General features: G+C 42.9%; 1 protein-coding gene across 1 annotated transcript in view; it reads right to left on the minus strand.

Annotated features, from left to right (window-relative positions):
- The window catches only part of LOC133137991 (regulating synaptic membrane exocytosis protein 4-like), a 169,370-nt gene that overhangs the window by 61,838 nt on the left and 87,449 nt on the right, over positions 1-20,083 (minus strand). Inside the window, exons 13-19 of the mRNA XM_061256433.1 lie at positions 19,850-19,962; positions 15,488-15,618; positions 14,967-15,138; positions 13,628-13,781; positions 11,634-11,702; positions 10,206-10,344; positions 9,215-9,313 (exon numbers count right to left, since the gene is read on the minus strand). Coding sequence (XP_061112417.1) covers positions 9,215-9,313; positions 10,206-10,344; positions 11,634-11,702; positions 13,628-13,781; positions 14,967-15,138; positions 15,488-15,618; positions 19,850-19,962 — 877 coding nt within the window. The remainder of the gene's footprint in view (positions 1-9,214; positions 9,314-10,205; positions 10,345-11,633; positions 11,703-13,627; positions 13,782-14,966; positions 15,139-15,487; positions 15,619-19,849; positions 19,963-20,083) is intronic.

The following is a 20,083-nucleotide window of genomic DNA, read 5'->3' on the forward strand; positions in this document are numbered from 1 at the left end:
TGGACAGAACATGGTGAAGTAACTGCATTTTCAGACCAGCATTTCATAAAATACTCAAGATCATTGCAGTAAGTAATTAAACCAGGAACAAAACGATGCTCAAAATTGTAAATGTATTAATGAAACCTTACAACATCTTACACATCTTTCTACAGATAAATTGCAAATCAACAAAACATTAACAACCTGATATGATTATTTATAATTATTTATATAATTATAATTACATTATTCATATTACTGAGAACAAGGGCCGGACCAGAAGTGTAAGACAGTGATATGAACCATGTTGTTAGAATGTGGTTATGGTAAGGGTAGGGCTAAGTACATTACGATTACCATGAAATAAAGAGGTGTAAGATAGCCTTACGAACCGTGTTGTTAGAATATGGTTATGGTAATGGTAGTGCTAAGTACACTACGATTACCATGAAATAAAGATAAACCATAAACTAAACCACAGTACCTAACAGTACAATCACCTTCTTAGCAGGAAATAACTTTGCCTTGTTTAACTTTGTTGTTTTTTCATTGAATTGAAGAAGAACAGAGATTTGCGTATGACTGGATTTGGACTGGACCATCCATTCAGGATTCTCTGAAAACATCTCCATCACTGATAACTCTACAGTCCATGTTTTGGCACAGTTGCAACATTGAAGAGTATTAGTCATTTTGCTGAATATAGATTACACATTTGGCACAAAGTCTGGTCATCTCATAAAAATTCTTGGCATTATGAAGTCTGCAACGAGGGTGATGTCAAATGAAAAATAAAAACAAAAAAAACTTGCAGTTATCTTGCTATGCTGCAAGGAGAAAGAAAGTAGCCTTGAGTGTCTAAATGCATGACAGATTTAGACACCCAGATAATTGCTTGATGAGCCACAAAAAAATAGAAATAAAAATAACCAACAACCAAAAGGAGATGCTGTTAAGTATTTCACAACACTGTTAGTAAAGAAACAATGACAGTCACACACCATTATATCCATTTGGAATATAAGTGGTGTGTCTAAAACAAAAACAGTTAGTATCTACCATCTCTACTGTATGCTTCTAATCTACGGATGGAAACGGAACTACAGCACTGTCACTAGGGAAGAAAATAAAAAGGGTGAGCTGGCAAAGAGGGGAGGGAGAGGAGGAGGAAGGGGTTACTGTGTGAAAAGGGGGGGGGGGCGGAGGAAGGGGTGCGGTTGAATTAGTTGGGCTGTTGTGATTCGTCTGGGTCACCTCGTTAAGGCGGGTGAGGGAGGGGCGGACCTTCCGGATGGTAAGGACGGCATGGACCTCATGTAGCTGGAGTCGGGGCGCTCCGTGGACCGCGAGCGGGAGGAGGAGAAGGGCGGGCGCTCCAGCGCTGCTCTCTGATCAGCTGACCTGGACCTGTGATACTCATGCCTGTCCAGACCTCTGCAATGCCTGCAATGTTATTCAGAGAACCCACTCAGTGCCGCCCGCCCGCCAAAAAAAACCTGGAGGGGGCAGAACACAGCACAAAGCCCCTGACTCGGCCCAATCCTTGGTGGGGAAAGAGGTGGGGAGCCTGCCAAACACGGCCAGTGGCAGACGGGAAAGGCATGCTAGCGGCATTCCAAAGCTACTGCACCCCTGAAACCACTCTGCCATCAGTGAGCGACCATTCCACATAACATGGCACGGAGTAGTACGTAATTGTGTTAAATCATTTTACTTTGTACTGTACAGTACAAACTGCTCATTCTAGGGTGGGCTAAAATGTGTGTGTGTGTGTGTGTGTGTGTGTGTGTAGGTGCTATGAAAAGCAGCCACACAGAAAGCATCATCAGCCAGTGGCTATTACCGTTATCCTCTATAGTTATACAGGTTAACAAAATTGCACCTGGTCTTTCTGAGGATCATTAGGCCAATGTAACATTTCCTTTAGTTGTGGTCATGTCACATCCATCTCCAGATATTCCGGCTTGAGGGCTGAACAGTTAACTTTGGAACATAGCCGCTCCCACTCTCCAAATTTGGGATGCGTAAGGTATTGTTCCTCATTATCCGACACCAATCGGATGCTGCCAGGTGATGCTCCTGTAGCAGCTGGAAAAAAACACTAGAGGCATGGCCTGTCCTTTAGCAATGTACTGTACAGTACAACTACTGGTACCAGACCACCGACTGGCCCTATGCTGGACTGGCACACCACATGGTCTCTGCATGTTCGCTGTGTGTGTAAAAAGGTTTTTAGGTAAATAAAAAAAATTAGATTTTGAGTTTTGGCACATTAACAGTATGGACGGTGCATGGACAACAGCTTTCAGCTTTTTAGATGTGGTCTGGTCTTCCAAGTCTGAAAACTGTAAAGATGAAAACTTTGGACAATCCACTCGTGATATGCGGGTAGAAAACAGATTAGAAGTGAAAGTAGTGGATGAGAAGAAGCAACAAAGAAACAGCTATCAATCCCTGAGGCATAGAACCAAAATCATTTCTTTTAAAAAAGACAAAACGCTGTTTCACTGCTTGACATTATTGTTAAACCATGGAATGAAAAAAATAAAATGCAATCAAATAAATCAATCAAGAAATCAAACAAGTCATAAGCGGATCAAATAATTTTCCACAGTGTGCACAAAATGCACATCATACAAATAAAAATATAAAAAAACAAACTTGTTATCATGTGGAAATGTATCATTGTCATATCATATAATTTGTATGTATAACATTATAATATAAAAAATTATAAAAAATGTTTTTACGATTACGATAGTTGAATTACACACTCACCTTGAATAACATAGAATTAAAACAGGAGCATTACACTATATCTATAGAAGCATGCATTAGGCAAAATTGCTTTGTGTATACAAACATATGTATAAGCCACACGATTCAGGTGGATGCTCAAATCACATCAGCAGGACATGTGCTGTGTACAATTATACCAGAACTGCAAATGCCCATCATTGTATTCATAACAATGGTCGGGGGAGAAGAATGACCATAGATGAATGAGGGATTATGGGAATGCGGAGTAGATAAGATGTTCCAAATGCATTGTGTTCCATTTTATATTAAAAAAAACTTGACTCATCAGAAGTGTATGGACCTCTTTGTTGCAATGATACCTCTATCTTTAGTATGCCATTCCTTCAATGTCTTCCCTCTGTACAACACTTAGGACACTCACATTTAGCCAGGCTGGAGACTAATGCCTCTAGGCTATACATCACTCACAGTACAGTAGTTTTTACAGTAATACATTGAACATAAACTGCCTGAAATGTTGTCCAGCAAAAGGTCTGGCTTAGGCAAAAAAAAAAAAAAAAATTAAGTCCAGAAAAAGACAGATATGATTGGCCATTAACCCTGGCCTGCATGTGACATCTCGCTACACTTTGTAGTCCCATTAACAAGAGGGAGCAATAAGAAAAACTACTGGACTGTTATAAATCCACTTATCAGCCTCTGCCTACAATACCCATGAGTACTATACTCCATACACTAACTGATTACCTCATTTTCTCCTCCTTAGGTTGTGGTTCTGCAGAGGCATTATCTTACCTTTGCATAAAAATGAGAAAGCGCACATAAAAAACTAAAACAAGAGTCCACTTGCATGTGTACTATCATATGTACTTGCATAATCCTTTTTGTGCATGCATGCATCAACAAGGTTAGTCAGTCAGTAGATCAGTCAGTCAGTCAAAGGGTCAAAGTCGATTCTGGAGGTCTGGCCATTACTTAAATTATTTATTTTTGCCATTTCAATGTGGAGAGAGCAAAAGAAAAATAAAATATTATGTGTCAGGTTATCTGCTAGGAAAAATTGATCTTCCAAATTCTTCCTAGATCTTCCTAACGTTCCCAATTATTACACTAGACTTACAATTAGCAATGGACATGCTTTAAAAGATTTCCATTTGAAGAGCATGTCATCATGCAGTGCAGTGTATGAATACATCTTCACCTCACATAATTTAATGTAATACTCCACTCTGTAAATGACTCTCTCAGAAATGAGATCCGGAATATGAATGTGAAATATATTATCTCTTATCAGTAGTCTAACTAGTAACTGGAATAACTAATAATGAAATCAACAATGTTACAAAGAACAGCTGAACATATGCAGCCAGACAATAAGGGCCATTTCACAAATCTACTGTACATCCAACCCACTACAGTACCGCAGCCACTACAGCAGTGCTATCTAAGCGCTCTTACCTGTAGTTCCCACTGGTGCCGTTCATTACGTGATTCGACCAATGGTTTGGCATATGGTTAGGATATCTTTGAACAGGAAGGTTTATGCATTATTATGACAGACTGCTTAAGATACATTTGAACCCATTCCAAATATGATTATTGCAGCAATGCAAGAAAAACTTTTTATAGGGAGGCAAAAGCAGTAAGCAGGTGCCACAGTGAGGCCCATTTCTGCTGTACGACAATGAATGGACACATACTGCCAAAACCTCATTAAAACACCACAACTTCCTAATATACTCCAAAAACACAATACAACAGATCCCCCCACACTCTAAAGAAGCTTCTAAAACTTCCAACCCACTCAGACTAGCTGCAGATATCACCCCGAAGCCACTGTTTGCTATCACTCTAAGGGGAGCGCATTACCCGTATTCCTGGCACCATTCACGGGAATCGTACTGGCTATCGTAGGGACCGGACAGACTCCTCTCCCACTTTAACCTCCTGGGCACAGAACACACAAGATACGCCTTTTGAGTAGGATACAGGGAGAAAGAGGTACGTGTCTGTCAATTGGCACTGGTAGAGGTTGGCACTGCTTCCTCCGGCTGCTCATCCAAATCTGATCTCCGGGCCCATGAAGCCGCCTTCCACCCACCCACATCTCCCAACACAGAGCACCATTACGACAGTGACAATACGCCTGGTTACAGCAGCACTGCTTCTGTGAAAGCTGCAGGGAGAGCCAATGGGCTGACACTAGCCAGTGGCTCTGGCACTAGCCAGTGGGCTGAAACTAGCCAGCGGCTCTGGCACTAGCCATGCCCACACAAAACCTCCCCCCCCCCCGGGGGCCCAGGTCACGGCCAAGAGGGGAGCAGCCACAATCGCACCGTTGAAACATTTCATTACTGAGAGATGAAGGAGGTGGAATGGACAACACACAGGGCGAGAGGTAACAGACAGCATGACTCAGGTGACTCAGAGGGGCCAAAGGAAAAAGGAATAATGCGTCACGGGAAGCAGAGAAGAGTTTGTCACCACCACCACCACCACCACCACCACCACCCACACCACCACCCACACACCAACTCTTTAACCTCTACCCCAAGGGGGACAAAATGTGCTTTGATATCAGCCAGCTGTTGAAAAAAGGCTTTCTGGAACTTTCAATGGGTGAGGAGACATGCCAGTGAAGTAACAATGCCAGTGAATTAACTTTTTCATATTTTTTAACAACTATTCTGTTCAGCAATGTTTTTCAAAAATGACCGGACTGTGTGAATCATTCCGAATACCGTGGAGTACAACGGAGTACAAATTTCAACTTGCTTTTTCCTGTGAGTGAAAACAAAATTGTGCTCATCACCCTTTTGAAAGATCCACAAAGGTTCAACTGACAGCATCAAGGATGTGATTTGGAAATCATTTGAGAAAAAAGCCACAACAAAGATGAGACAGGAAGTCACGGGCACAGTAAAAAGGGCGGAGTCTCTACCTCTGTTGTTCACTGTAAGCCCCTTCGGAATACGTGCGGGCCATCCTAGTGGAGCGCAGTAATCTGACTGCGTCTTCTCGATAGATCGGGTGAATGAGATTGTTGCTGCTGCCAAAAAGATGTCAGAGTTGGTCAGAATTTGGAAGAAAAAAAAATGTGCTTGGCGGGAAAGCAAAACAAATCAAAATGAGGTTAGATTATTTTCCTACTTGTCTTAACTTAACAACTCTAAACTCAGTGACCTTAATTAGGACTGAGATGATTGACAGAGGAACGGACCCAAATTCCAATCTGCCTGACAGAAAGTATGAAATTATGAATGCAGTTTATGCCTAATTCTATGATACAATCCCAAAATGCAAAACAGACTCCCCCTGCTGGACAACTTTTCACCAACATGCTGCTCCCTCTTCAGGTGCCAAGTTTGTTCTGACTGCCCCCGTTTTCCATGAATTGCTGAATAACTGTGCATTCAAAAGCAAGGTGCTCATCACAAAAGACATTGTATTCTTCTCAAAAACAAATACAGCCCATCCATTCATTTCTACATGTTGTGAAATATTGTAAAATATTCCCCAGAAAGCACTTGGGGTATCAGGTAGAAGCCATATGAAAGTAAGGAAGAAGACCCTTGGTAATGTATGGAGCTTGGGTCTATGATGTCACCAAAAGTAACTTCCAATGACCCCTTAAGGCTTGGGGAGGAGCAGAAACATAGCAGCCATCACCTCGCACTCCACCCATCCACGACTGGAGAATGCAACACCAAGGCAGGTCTAAGCGTGAGTATACACTGAGGTGTGTATTTGTCCTCAGTGGGAGAAACACACACCTTCATACTCCGCTCAGTGCTGTAGATGGCAATGATGGTAGCGTCGGGCTCAGAGAGGGGAGGCGGAACAGGAACAGGATCGTGCACACTCGGTTCCCATGGAGACAAGGCTTGCCTGTGTGACCTTTCACACATGGACATTGCCTTACTCAAATGGGGGAGGGGGGGCATTGGTTTTAGGACAGGATTGGGGGGGGGGGGGGCTCTTATTAGTAGTCAGGCCCTAACTGTGACCTGCCACAGTAGCGACTCAGGTGAGGAATGACGGTGCATGCTATAGGAAGTGCCACTGCCAACACACCACTCCCAGGACAACACCAGCCAGCTACAGACCTCAACACAGCTAATGACGAGGACATGGGTAGGAGGGGGCGGGGCAGACATGCACACCGAGTCACACTCAGGTAGATGTGTACCTGGGTTCTGTGTAATGGTGGTCAGGCTGGCTGTGTCTGGATCGAGGAGGTAGGGTGAGATAGTGGCTGAAGGCGTATGGAGAGAACAGAGAGAGGGATGAACGGGTCTGAATGGTGGAGAGAGACAGGAGGTTAGAGAGGAGGCCTGCGGAGAAAGAGGGTTATGCGGAGAGAGAGAGAGAGACAGGGGTGACATGGGAGGAGAGGGGGTGTTGGTGGAGGTGCAGGCGGTCCTCGGTCCGCTGGAGATGGCTACCTGAGGGCGTGCGATGTCCACAGCTACTCGCTGCCCATCCCCCACTATACTAGCACTCCACACAACACTCAAACATATGAACGGTTTTAACAAACTTTTCCTGACTTTCTATTTTTTTTAAATATACAGATAAATATTCCTAATTACATATATTTCATATTCTCATTTTGTTGCAAATATAAAGGCATAAAAAACACAATGGTTGTTTTAACCTTTTTTACGACCATTTGCATTCAAAAATCATAGAAGACTTACTGTATAAAGTTATTTGTGCTGTGTTTACTTATGGAAGATAGTATTAAGTGTGAACACAAAATGTATCTTTGTATTCAGTGACTACAGTACAGCTTACGGGTAAATATCAATTGCATGAAATTGTTTGAGAGCAGAAATAGTTTGTTTTAACACACCCAACATAATGACTCCTTTTTGGAAAATAAAATACTGCACATTTTGAAGAATACTGAAAACATTTTTTGGACAAATATTGCAGCAGACATTTTTCAAAGAAGTTATCAAAATGTGCAGCACTGAACAAGCCTTTCTTTGTTTTGACACTTCGACATTGAAAGGCTTGTCACATGCAATTTATACAAGGACATTTTCTGTTTATGATTCCATTCATTCAACTTGTGCAGCTCAGAAATATGAAATTGAATTGGAACAATGGAAGTTAAAGAGATTTTTACCTAAAAATCTATGGTCTGTGGGACTCTCAATTAGAGATCCACTCAAGTCTGTGGAAGCACACTGTCCAGACATTCAAGTGTTACTGGTAAAAGACAGGTTACAGTACACAGTCCAGAAGGAGGCTGATCTACTGTAATCAGATTAGATTAGATTATTTATTAAAATGGCTTTCATAGGTAATCCTCCAAAACCACCAAGCAGCACAAGGGCTCAGCGTCAGGAAGTTACAATGTGTCAACTGTTTCAACCAACGTTTTCAATTTGTTTGGATTTTGCACTTTTAAACAGGACTAATTTACACAGTGACAGTTCAACGGCATTTTGACATTTAACACAACATCAACTTCTGAAGGAATCAAAGAATGACATGACCTTCAATGATAGGTCAACTCATAAATAGAAATACCCTTTATTAGTCACTAACAAATACAGTAGACAACTATCTATCTGACCCTAAATGATAGTTTGGTTCTCAATCGCGGTCCTGAGAACACATGTGTACCGTATGCTGGTGGCAATCCCAGAATTTTAACAACTTTCACATTTTTCTTAATTAGGTGCTTCTCATGTCTAGAGTGAGGGGTTCAGGTTTGTTCTGTATGCGTAGCTAAGCATGTACGTAATGATGACAAACAAAATCTATGTCATCCTGGAAGAAAGAGATGGGACCTGAAAGATAAAATGGACATGTGCGTCAAGGCCAAGGGTATTTAAGCCAGGCAATGCGACCAGTATGTTGAAGGTTTCTGCACTGCAAACTTGTTTTGTTTCAGTGATCTTCCTGCTGGACCTTTTACTTTTCTCTAGTCAGTGTACATGCAATAACCACAGCACAAAGACTGTTCTTCATGCCATGCACAGAGATTTCTGACATGGCTTAAGAGGGTAAATATTCCCTCTAGACATGAAAAGCACCTAACTAAGAAAAAGTAACAGCTTATTACAATTCTGGGATTGGAAAAAACAGCATACAGAGGTTCCCCAGGATCAAGGTAGGGAATCACTGAGATTATGACTAATATAAATATCACGTTGAGCACACTGTGGGTGACAGGGAAATATTCAGAAAAAACTCTTGCCTTTTTATTAAATTCCTACTGAAGTACTTTTATGAAATACTTCAGATAGCATTGTATTAACACCAGGAAAATACAAACCACAACAGAACCACACGGTACTCAGCATATATCCGTTTCAGTAGCCTAAAACTTCACCAAAAAGTTGAACACACATCATAAAATGGCCGTCAGCCAGTGAGAGGGTGGACGCCATAGAGTGGCTGATGGGGATGGAGTTGGTGTGCGTGGGGGAAGCAGGTGTGTTGTGAGAGTACGTACCTGTCGGGGGAGTACCGGTCGTCTGACGTGCGCTGGCGGTCCATCCGGCTCGTGGTGTTGTACTGCGGGCCGCCACGGGCTCCGTGGTCCAGACTCCGGCTGAGCGACAGAATCACTCCAGAATTAAAGACAGTCCCTCTGTAGCAGCAACTCAACCCCTAAGTCAACCCCTAACTCAACACTATGCTACCCAACACAGCACTCACCTCACACATGAGAGCAACACACCACAGCCAGAGTTAGGCAGAGTGCACCACACTCTCAGAAATAAAGCAACAAAAACTGCCTAAAAAGCTACAAATGCTTGTCACTGGGGTGGTGCCCAATAGGTACATACAATTGTACCCCCAGCAATATATAATTGTACCTTTTCTTCTTGTAAAGCATACTCATCTGCACCCAAAGAGAACATGAACCATCACTATATTTTTGAGAGTGCACCCCATAGTACGGCACACATGAGTGGGTGACATAATAAAGTGCGCTGGATGAAATCAAATCATTTGTCTTTGAATGACAAATAAATGTGCATATTAGTTTTTATTTCTAGTGATAATTCCTCACTTCGCCAAATTGTGTTTGTGAAGAAATAATCCTCATAAAAAAAAAGGACAAATGTAATTAAGCTAGACTATTATATGCCTGTGTACTGTAGTTGAAGCTATGGCGATGCACATTCCCAGATTTTTGCCAGGCAATATGTGCTCTTAGTCACCAAACAGGACCCTATAGCTTTTTTCCAAAGGGCAATATCATGAATGAATGTAATAACTTTAAAAGGCCAATGACATCCTCCCTTCCGGCATGTGCAGTGCTCCTGTGAAACTGCTGGAATATCCACTGCTCCTGCTAATAAGCCATTGTTACAAAAAAGGGCCAGAACTGAAGGTCCTGTGAAGCCCATGCTATCAGCCAGGACTTCACACAGGCCCCCCACTGAATCCCAGCCTTGCTGGGATCGATCTTGGGGTTGCCTGAGCACGGAGGTTACCTGTGTGGAGGGGGTACGCTGGGGGAACGCGACCGGACCCGGTTCATCTCCGCCGACCGGGAGCAGTGGTTGGATGACATCACCTGCTCGGGTACAGACAGCGTGGAGCTCTGCAGATCCCTGCCGTTGTGCCTGTAATCTGTGAGACAGAACACGGGTCAGGAAAAGCCCACAGCAGACCGACCGCGGAGTGACCGCCGCTTGGTACAGCACACGAGTCTGCCTCAGAGCCCTGCCGCCAGTAGAGGGCGCTGCACCTGAATCGCACGCATTCGTACGGTGAGGAAACAACAGCCTCCATGCTCCTGAATGCTAATTCCTCTCTTCCCCTCTCGAATCACTGTATCAGTGTTTTGGAGAGACGACTTGAGCGTGAGCCAAAATCAATGGGGGGGAGGGGGGACGAGAGGAAGGTCGGATGAGAGGAAGAGAAGAAGGGTATCCCTCCCGCACTGGGGATCTGCCTGCGGAGGCCAGAGGGGGCATGATGGGAATACTGAAGAGATGGGAGGGCTCCCTTCCCGCGGAAAAGAGGCTTCCCCCTGACTGGCGCGGGCACAAGGTAATCTACTCTCTGCCTCCATCCATTTATTTCACTCGCAGGGCAGGTGCTCAGGCTGCCAGGGCGTCAGACACTGCAGAGAAACAAGCCTCCTGTGCGGCTCTGTGCACACCGCGCATTACTCCTGAGAGAATGCACCGAACCGATGAAAATTACGCCGCCACCAAAAGTCCCAAACACAGCCCCACCTAAAGTCCCAAACACAGCCCGCCAGCAAAAGTCCAAAACACAGCCCCACCAAAAGTCCCAAACACAGCCCTCCACCAAAAGTCCCAAACACAGCCCCACCTAAAGTCCCAAACACAGCCCGTCAGCAAAAGTCCCAAACACACCCCCACCTAAAGTCCCAAACTCACCCCCACCAAAAGTCCACAATACACCCCTCAATCAAAAGTCCCAAACACAGCCCCACCTAAAGTCCCAAACACAGCCCGCCAGCAAAAGTCCCAAACACACCCCCACCAAAAGTCCACAATACACCCCTCAACCAAAAGTCCCAAACACAGCCCACTACCAAAAGTCCCAAACACAGCCCTCAACCAAAAGTCCAAAATACACCGCTCCACCAAAAGTCCCAAACACACCCCCACCAAAACTACACAATACATCCCTCAACCAAAAGTCCCAAACACAGCCCACCACCAAAAGTCCCAAACACAGACCTCCATCAAATGTCCCATATGCACCCCTCAACCAAAAGTCCAAAACACAGCCCTCCACCAAAAGTCCCAAACTCACCCCCACCAAAAGTCCCAAACACAGCCCTACCTAAGGTCCCAAACACAGCCCTCCAGCAAAACTCCCAAACACAACCCTCCACCCCCCACAACCCCAAAATGGCATTGGGCCAGATAGTCCTTCCTCACCTGATATTACTCCGATCCCGTCCTCACAGTCAAAATCAGAGATCTCACTGTCACTGATTCTCTGAGATCCTGAGGGCAGAGGGGAGAGAAGAGGGTAGGGGCATCATTCAGAGCACTCTGTGATTGGTCAGCTGTGGTCAGGTTTCTGTGGCTTTGCGACCTTCATTTGCATTACATCCAGACAATACTGTCTAGGTCATTAAAGGTTTGCTAATTTTGCCAAAGAAACATCTCCACATCGCCACATCAGCAACAGTGACACGATGGTGCCGTGTGTTATGCTTGCTGAGACAGCCGGTCTTAACGGCAGGTCACAGTTCACTACAGCAGATCGAGAAAATATGACAGTTTCTTTCATCAGATGGGTGGAAGTCCCAGTGAAGGTAATTTAAATGGAGAATCATTCAGAATATTTTACTTCCTGTTCTTTTTCCAGTTTAGTAACAAACTGTATCGATGTATCATAATGTTCTACAACATTCAAAACATTCATATTTTATCATAAAATAAAGATGTGAACACATTCTCAATCCATTTGAAATTCAAATGCGGAAAACCGGGATATACAGGGGTATAGGAACACGCCAGGGATATACAGTAACAAAAACCACACAAAAAACTGAGACCACACAGACAAAAACTACACCAGGAACATGACTATGGAACAGTAGCCGAATGAAAAAACACTTTATACAGATTCAGCTGCGATGAGAGTGAAACGTCCACACTGGGAGAAACAAGCCTAACAAGACCCGGGGCCTGACGCCGGCTCGTTCGGCGTCCGCTACGGAAGTGCACAAGCGCTGGGAGGATCGGAGAGGGCTGAGGGAGGACTAAACGGAGGAGAACCACACGTCTGAGAGTTCAGCGTTAGGGCACAAAGCGGAAACGTGGGGAAAGAGTCAGCAGAATGACACAGCGTCAGAGCTCCGTATTCCACCGCCGGCATGCAGAACTTTACCTGAGTTGCACAAATACGGGCCTTTGTCTGGAAAAGTATTGTAGTGAAGTGAAGAACATAAAAACAAAAGCAAAAACAACAAAAAAAGCTTAAAACACACTGACATTTGCAAAAGAGCAGCTCATCTCTGTTATAAACGTTTAGTTGTTAGAAGCCTGTAAAAGACCTGGAGTAGCAGGAGAATGTACAGTAGCGCTCTCAGTGGCAGATGCTACTTCTACAGGCTGAGGGCTGAACAGAGTGTTGTGTACTTTCCCTGCATAGAGGAGTGGCATTGCCTGTATTCTACTGAATGGTAAAGACGGGCATGTACTTTTTACTGAAAGACACACTGCAAAAAAAGGTTGTCTTAACAAGTGTTTCAGTCTTGTAATTAGTATTTTTTTTCTCACAAGTAGAAAATATTAGCTTGCTTTAAGTTAACTGTTTGCATGACACATTTTCATTGGCAAATCTTGAAATTGGTCAAACTGTCTCACCTCATTGGCAATATTTTTGTGTTATTTAGCAAAAAAGTAATAGAATTATGATTTTACATCTAAATATAAGACGAAAATACTTGTTGAGATTGACTTATTTTTTTGGTTTTTGCATTGTAGAAGACATCAAACCTGCAAACTATTTAAGCTGAATAACCAAAAGCAAAACCTTTATCCACCCACAGGCCACTGCAATTAAAGGTAACCGAGAGACAAAAACATCAGTGGTCTAGCAATAGGCATCAACACAGCTAGCAGTAATGGAGTCAATATTTAATTTCAGGTTACCATGTGGGTTTCACTGGAATAGATTACCAGTGCATAAGGCTAGAAGCAATAAGGATGGGAATAGCAATACGAATATTGAATAACTCTGTAACCAGTACTGTAAGTGGAACAGTCTACTAAAGATTAGTTGGATGATATCAGTGTAAATAGGCACAGAAAAAGCTAGAGAAGATGGAAGGTGAGAAATGAGTGCAGTGTAAAGGCGGGGAAACATCGTGACCATGACCGCGTGAGCTCTGTTCGATACGGCCGCGGTGGGCACGTACTCTGCAGCCTGCGTGTGGGGCTCTCTCCCTGCACCGGCCTGCGCTGCAGATAGGGCGAGGGGTTGGGCAGTGGCATGGAGGACACGTCGTGCGTCTGCAGCTTGTACCAGTGGGGCTGGTCGTCCAGCAGGGCCGTCTCCAGCTCGATAAGGATCTGGAGGAGGGAACAGCCAATCAACAGCGCTCATTCTATGCTTCCCCCCCCCCGCACTAGTTTTGTTTATTGGAATGTGTTCTGAGGGCAGCATTAGATGTGATTGGTTCCATCAGGCGGGCAATCAATAAAGCGAGGAGGGGCGATAATTTGGAACAGGAAGTGCAAGCCTGATCTCCATTAATACCTAGATTATGTTTGGTCAATGACCAGTTTATCCCTTTTGTTAGGCAAAATATATCACTGAAATTAAAAAATAATTAACAAAATTACAGAACAGGAGAAATTAAGATTGCCTTTCCCCAAACCCCATGGACTCTGGACTGAAAAATATAATCTGTTTTCATAATGGTAAATGTTTTCATAATAAACAAAGATAAAAAGTAAGGAACCAGTAAGCCTCAAATTTAGGTCTCCTGCATTACAGACTATATGCTAACCACCTCACTAAACCTTCTGGAAGCCACCATTTAGGCATACGAGGACGTTGTCCAGGAATGTTGAATAATGAATCCAAATCATCCTTTTTTAGATTTTTAGATTATTTTATAAAGGATCTGGATCTACCATATCTTTGTGCAAGGCCTTACAGGTATAGCACCTCTCTGTTCAGTAAGAATCCAGATAGAAATACTATACATTATGCAAAATCCGAACTACAAGTTGCCCAATATAAAGAGGTCTGTCAAGCAGATCAATAACCTTTAACATTTTGGCTTGAAATAATTCTGGTTATTGTGCTTGTCCTCCACTATATAAATGACCTCACTCTAAAGACAATAGGGCAGTCAGCCAATTGACACACTGTTGTGCTTGTGGATGCCCAAATCCCAAGCAGCTTCCGACCAGTTACCAGGCACTAGCGGACGCAATGACGCCTCCATTCACCCGAAATTATCTGACCCAAATAAAAAACCGGAAAGAAAGCATCTGTGTGATCATTACCCTTCTGGTAGCTGTTTGACCAGTTCAAACCAGCTCCCAGCTTGACATGGTTTGGCCAGCTCAAGCTATGTTTTGAAACAGACAAGCTAGCAGCACTGAGCTGGTTGACCAGCTCATACCCAGCTAGACCAGCTTATGACCAGCTTGACCAGCTCAACTGACCCCCGGGTAACAGTTCCAGGTGCCAAACCTGCAGCAGGATGGGAAAAGGAATAAAAAACGAGGGCATCGGTGTCCCACCTCTCCCAGGAACTCGCTCTCCTCCTCCCGGACGCGCGCCTGGTCCCACAGGGTGATCTCCAGCATGCGCTCGCGGAACTCCCGCCGGTGCACGGGCGAGTACATGAAGGTCTGGTTCCATTTGGGCTCTAAAGATTTCTTTACCGTTTTTGTCCTTCTCTTGCTTTTGTCACTGGTGGAACAATAATCCACACTGTTTTTATTTACCTACGAGATGCAGCAGCCACTGTACCCCCAACCCCTGCAGAGCAAGAACCCTGGACCGCCACAACAACCAAAGCACAGCAGCATAAGCACAGCCTCCAAGGGTGAAAATCACACAATTCACAAAGGTATATAATACATCAAATTTCTACATTTAGAAAAATAAGGAAGATGCTAATTGCAAATGAACACATGAATCAATTGGCATAAGACATAATTGTACCTCCATTCAACATAACACAGGCTCACTTAGTTTCAATACTTAAGATATACAATATGCAAATTTAAGAAACGCAGGAAACTATGTCTACCCTTACCTTCTGTCGGGGAGAAAGTAGATTTTTACGTAGGGGTTCCTGGGCCGTCCGTCTTCCCTGGAGGGTAGGTCTTTTGCTCCCAGGATTGTGACGATGAGCTGATGACCCACTTTGTCATACCAGAGTTTTACCTGCAGGGAGAGGCAACCGTTTATAAAAGGCCTTTTCCACACAACGGAAACGGGGTGGGGCTAACTATGGTCGCTGAGGTCACATGCTCAGTAAAGATCATTCTTCAAAGCATACGGTATGTTTAGTGATATGAGACTCACATTCTGAATAAATATGAAAAATGCAGATTCATTTTTTAGTTCTGGTTCTCTTTCTTGATAATGTTTTAGTATAAAGCAACCTCACTTAATATAAGTAGTGTTTTCATAAGGATTTTTCCTAACTACAGCAATACTGAAAATATGATAACTGAAAATATAAAGTATATTTATACATGGATCGGTTTATTCCTACAGGCCTGGACAGGCCTGGTGTTGGTGTCATAGAAGGTTTGCGTATGCATTTGTGTGCAAGTCATTTAATTGGAAGTATTCACATTATTACTGATTTATATTTTAAAAAACGTATAGACACTGCATGTAATGTGTTTTCAGACCTCCCTCTAAAGTGACTCTGAGCAGCGGATAGGTGGAAGTGGGGATGTTGGGCGGAGTCTCATCGCCGTGGTTGAGTCCCAGGTGACACTCACTCCCAAACATCACCCTGGCACAGCACTGACCACACCCATTGCTGCCGACCCAGAAAAGCGGGCACAACCGCCACCCTGAGTTCAGACCAGGGCCCCTCCCGGGCACTACCTGAACAGGGTCCAGTGCTTTAATAGAGCCCACTGCTCCATCGAGCACACTCCAAATCTTACCAATCAAAAAATAACATAATAAAAGTAATATTAAAATAAGCAAATAACACAGACTTTAAATAACTGAAAAGAAGAACTTATTTTTTCACCAAAGCAAAGCTTTGAAGCTATCAATTGCAGCTGTTTTGCAAAGCAGAATAAAAAAATAGAAATAAATAAAATAATCGGGAGTTAACACATTAATGTAGTAGTACGGATTAGCGTTAAAGCTATGAGTATAAGGTATAGCTGAGCATCTTTACATGCTACCATGGCGATATTAGCATATGTCCCTAAGAAGTATGGGCAAAAGCTATCATGTGATACAAAACCCGCCAGACTCTGACTTCTGGCTGATCCCACTGAAGGCTACCTTGTACAATATAAGCCACTTAGCAACTGCCCATACTTTATTACAACTCACAAGACTAAGAAATAATGAATATTCTTGTTTACACCCTACACTGCTGAGGTGTTAAAAGTTCTAGAAGCATGCAGCGAAGCCACAGGAAGCATTCAAAAATCAATACAAACTATACCAAACCAGATATGTCTCAATATCATACGGTCGGGGGATGAGGGAGGGGGTACAGACAAACAAATTGTACCATAGTTCTTGCCATATTGCCATATTGAAGTCTTGTAATAAAAATAAATACACTTAGATACATGTTTGAAAGAAAACCTTAAGTGGTCTGTGGAACATAACACTGTGGGCAAAAGTGATTTTGGAAAAATACAGTAGTTTAAGGGAGAAGAATACATTTGGGAAATGTTTTTATCAATATGTGTTAATGTTCTCACTTTGTACAAGAAGCTATATACATGGAAAATTACCCATTCCACTGCCAACTGTCACAACTGCCACTCACACAAATGAACCAATGAGCAAGGGGCGGAGGGGGGTGTAAATACAGTATATCCTATGAGGAGATGGGAATTCTGATGTAATCCTGTGATATCCGCCCAGAGTTTTCAGGAGCTTCTTACTCGGGGGCCAAACTGAAATAGGTTCATTTCTATACAGTGTTTTTGGTCAGAACACTGTGAACACTATTAACAAAGGTACAATTTGTTTTCTCATTATCATAAACTGGTCTTTGTGCTTCACTGGAAAATGCAATCTCCTTTCAGAAAAGGGACAGTAAACTTTGCACAACTTTTCACTGTAACATGGAACAGTTCCATCTCCAACCAATAACAAACAAATAAAAATACCTTGGTCAGTTTTGGAACATGTATATGTATTTTGCCAAGGTCCAATTCTTACGATACATATTTAAGCTTCATAAGATAAAAAGTTAAATGTAAATGGACACACTAAATAAAGTTTACATTTGTTTCATGTTACACAGAAAAGCATAAAATTTAATTGTCCCAGAAAACAGTACATACAGTACTTTAAAATATTTAAAGAGACTCAACCTTCCATGGCCGAATCACAGACCATATCCAATGTTAATGTACACTTTGATTAGCTACAAACACAATCAAAATTGTTTTTTTCTTTTGTGCTTTGGGCGATAGCAGATTTGTCTCTTTAAACAATTTTATTTCAGTTTGTTAGTCATGCAGATCGTTCCAGGCTCCTGGCAAGCTAGCACGAATCATGTTACAAACAATAACAACAGTAAAAGTAGTAGTAATAGCAATATTAATAACAGTAATGATGACGTAAAATACCACACGTCGAAAACAAACTCAAAAGGATAACAGATCGAAATGCTGCCATTTCCCTGCTATGCATTTTCCATAAACGCAGGTAAAAAAAGAATGAAAAGAGAAAAAATGAGAAAGGACCAAGTAGAGAAGTCTGTCAGTCAGACAGGGACTGTTACCTGAACCCTAGGGACAAAACGCGCAGTTCTTCTACTAAGGCTTTGGCTCTGGGTAAGCAAAATTAACAAAGAAAAATGCAATAAAATAAAACCAAAAATGACAAAGGCACACAAACACAAAAAACTGACTCAAAAGGAGGTTTAATCTTCTGGTGCCATTTTTCTTCTTTCTATTCATCGTGACATTTTCTTTCCTTTTTTTCTCCATTAAAAATTTTTTCGATTTAACTCTTAAGCAAATGTGCCCACTGCTGATGTTATCCACTGTGATTATTAGCAATGACTCATAATTATGTAATTATTTACTATGATGTAAGGTCCCCTTTTCAGAACAGTAGAGGTCAGAGTAATGGTACTGAGAGGTAGAATGTCCAAGTCTTAGGAGTGTCACCAAGGTGTTTTACCACAATCACAGAAACACAGTACCTAAAAACTGCAACATGGAACAATCAGCCCGTGCAGGAAATGTACTGTAATTAACGCAGTAATATACTGTAATGTACTGTAATTAATACGGTGCTAGTTTAGCATGATTCATTATGAGGATAATATCTACAATGCAATTTCCACCAATGCCAAATTCAGATCACTTTTTTGTTTAGAACGTAGTACATTGTCAGATGCACAATTATACCTTAAAATCTGAAGGAAACTGTAGAGCTAAACTGTAGAGTCTGCAGCAAGCAGAGGAAAGAAATAGCCTCAGCACATAAGATTAAAACTCCCTTGTTCCAAAGAAAAATAAAACACTGAAAACACCCCAGCGCTCCTCCCCTGCAAGAGCAGTTACTTCTTTCGAGAAAATCAGGATGCAGCCTTGAGTCTTCTGTTCAACGATGAATTAATCCTCGACCCTGTTTCAACTGACAGGGACCGTTTTCCTTAAAACTCACCCGGTACAAAACAGCATGACCATCACGGACATGTACTCCCAGTTAGCGAGAATGTTAAACAATTCACTTTTCTTCACAGGAAGAGTAATTTCTGTACTTTTTGTGCTGAATTAGGGGAACTTGATGTTATATTCTCCCTTCGCTGTTCTTTGTGTTTCGAACAGGGTTTGTCACATAGAACAATCCTTTGTTCCTTTCCCCAGGCACCTTCTCTCCCTTACACAATTAATTACACAGAAGTACGGCATAACCTGATATATTGCCCTGTTCCGAATTGGGTTGGATCCAATGGAACTTTCAGCAGGGGGAGGCTGGATGGCCTGCTACACCTCTATCCGCTAAGCCCTCTTCCTATTTCTTAAAAAAGGGGGCATTTTCCATTTCTGATCCCATCAAAGTAGGTTAAGAACAGGCCATTTTTTGAGCAGCTCTGGGAACAGCGGTTTTAAACAAAGAGCATTTTCGGTTTCTGATATGAACAGACTTGTTTTTGTTGCAATTATATTACACCCTCATAAACGCCAATACAAAACATTAACTTTACTTTCAAGATAATCCGCCAATATTGTACGGCATGAAATTCTATGGTACGACTACCTTCTTTAATGAGGCCACATGGTCAGCAGCTCAGCAGACACAAGACCTTGACTACTGATAAACTGCTGGAGATGTCCAGCGCTTTCTGTCACCCATTACGCCCATAACAATCAATTATCCAACTACCTGTCTACTTTCTTTGAGCAAACAGGCATGAGCCAAGAGGTGCATTGTGGGTACGTACTGAGAGCTGTCCAGACAGGTACTGGGGGGCGTCCCTCAGCATGCCGGGGCTCATGGGAGAAGTAACAGAGATAGAGGGGCGCTCCATTTTCTGGGACTCAAAGGAACTTGAGCCTGCAAAAAGGTGTGGGGGGTGGGGGGGGGGAGAGAGGGGATAAAAGACGGAGGGATGAAGGGAAAGATAAAAAGAGAGAGTGCATTTGAGGTAAGTGGCAGACCTCTCTGTGGCTTTTCG

The sequence above is a fragment of the Conger conger genome, chromosome 9, assembly GCF_963514075.1.
Source record: "Conger conger chromosome 9, fConCon1.1, whole genome shotgun sequence".
Taxonomy (NCBI): Eukaryota; Metazoa; Chordata; class Actinopteri; order Anguilliformes; family Congridae; genus Conger; species Conger conger.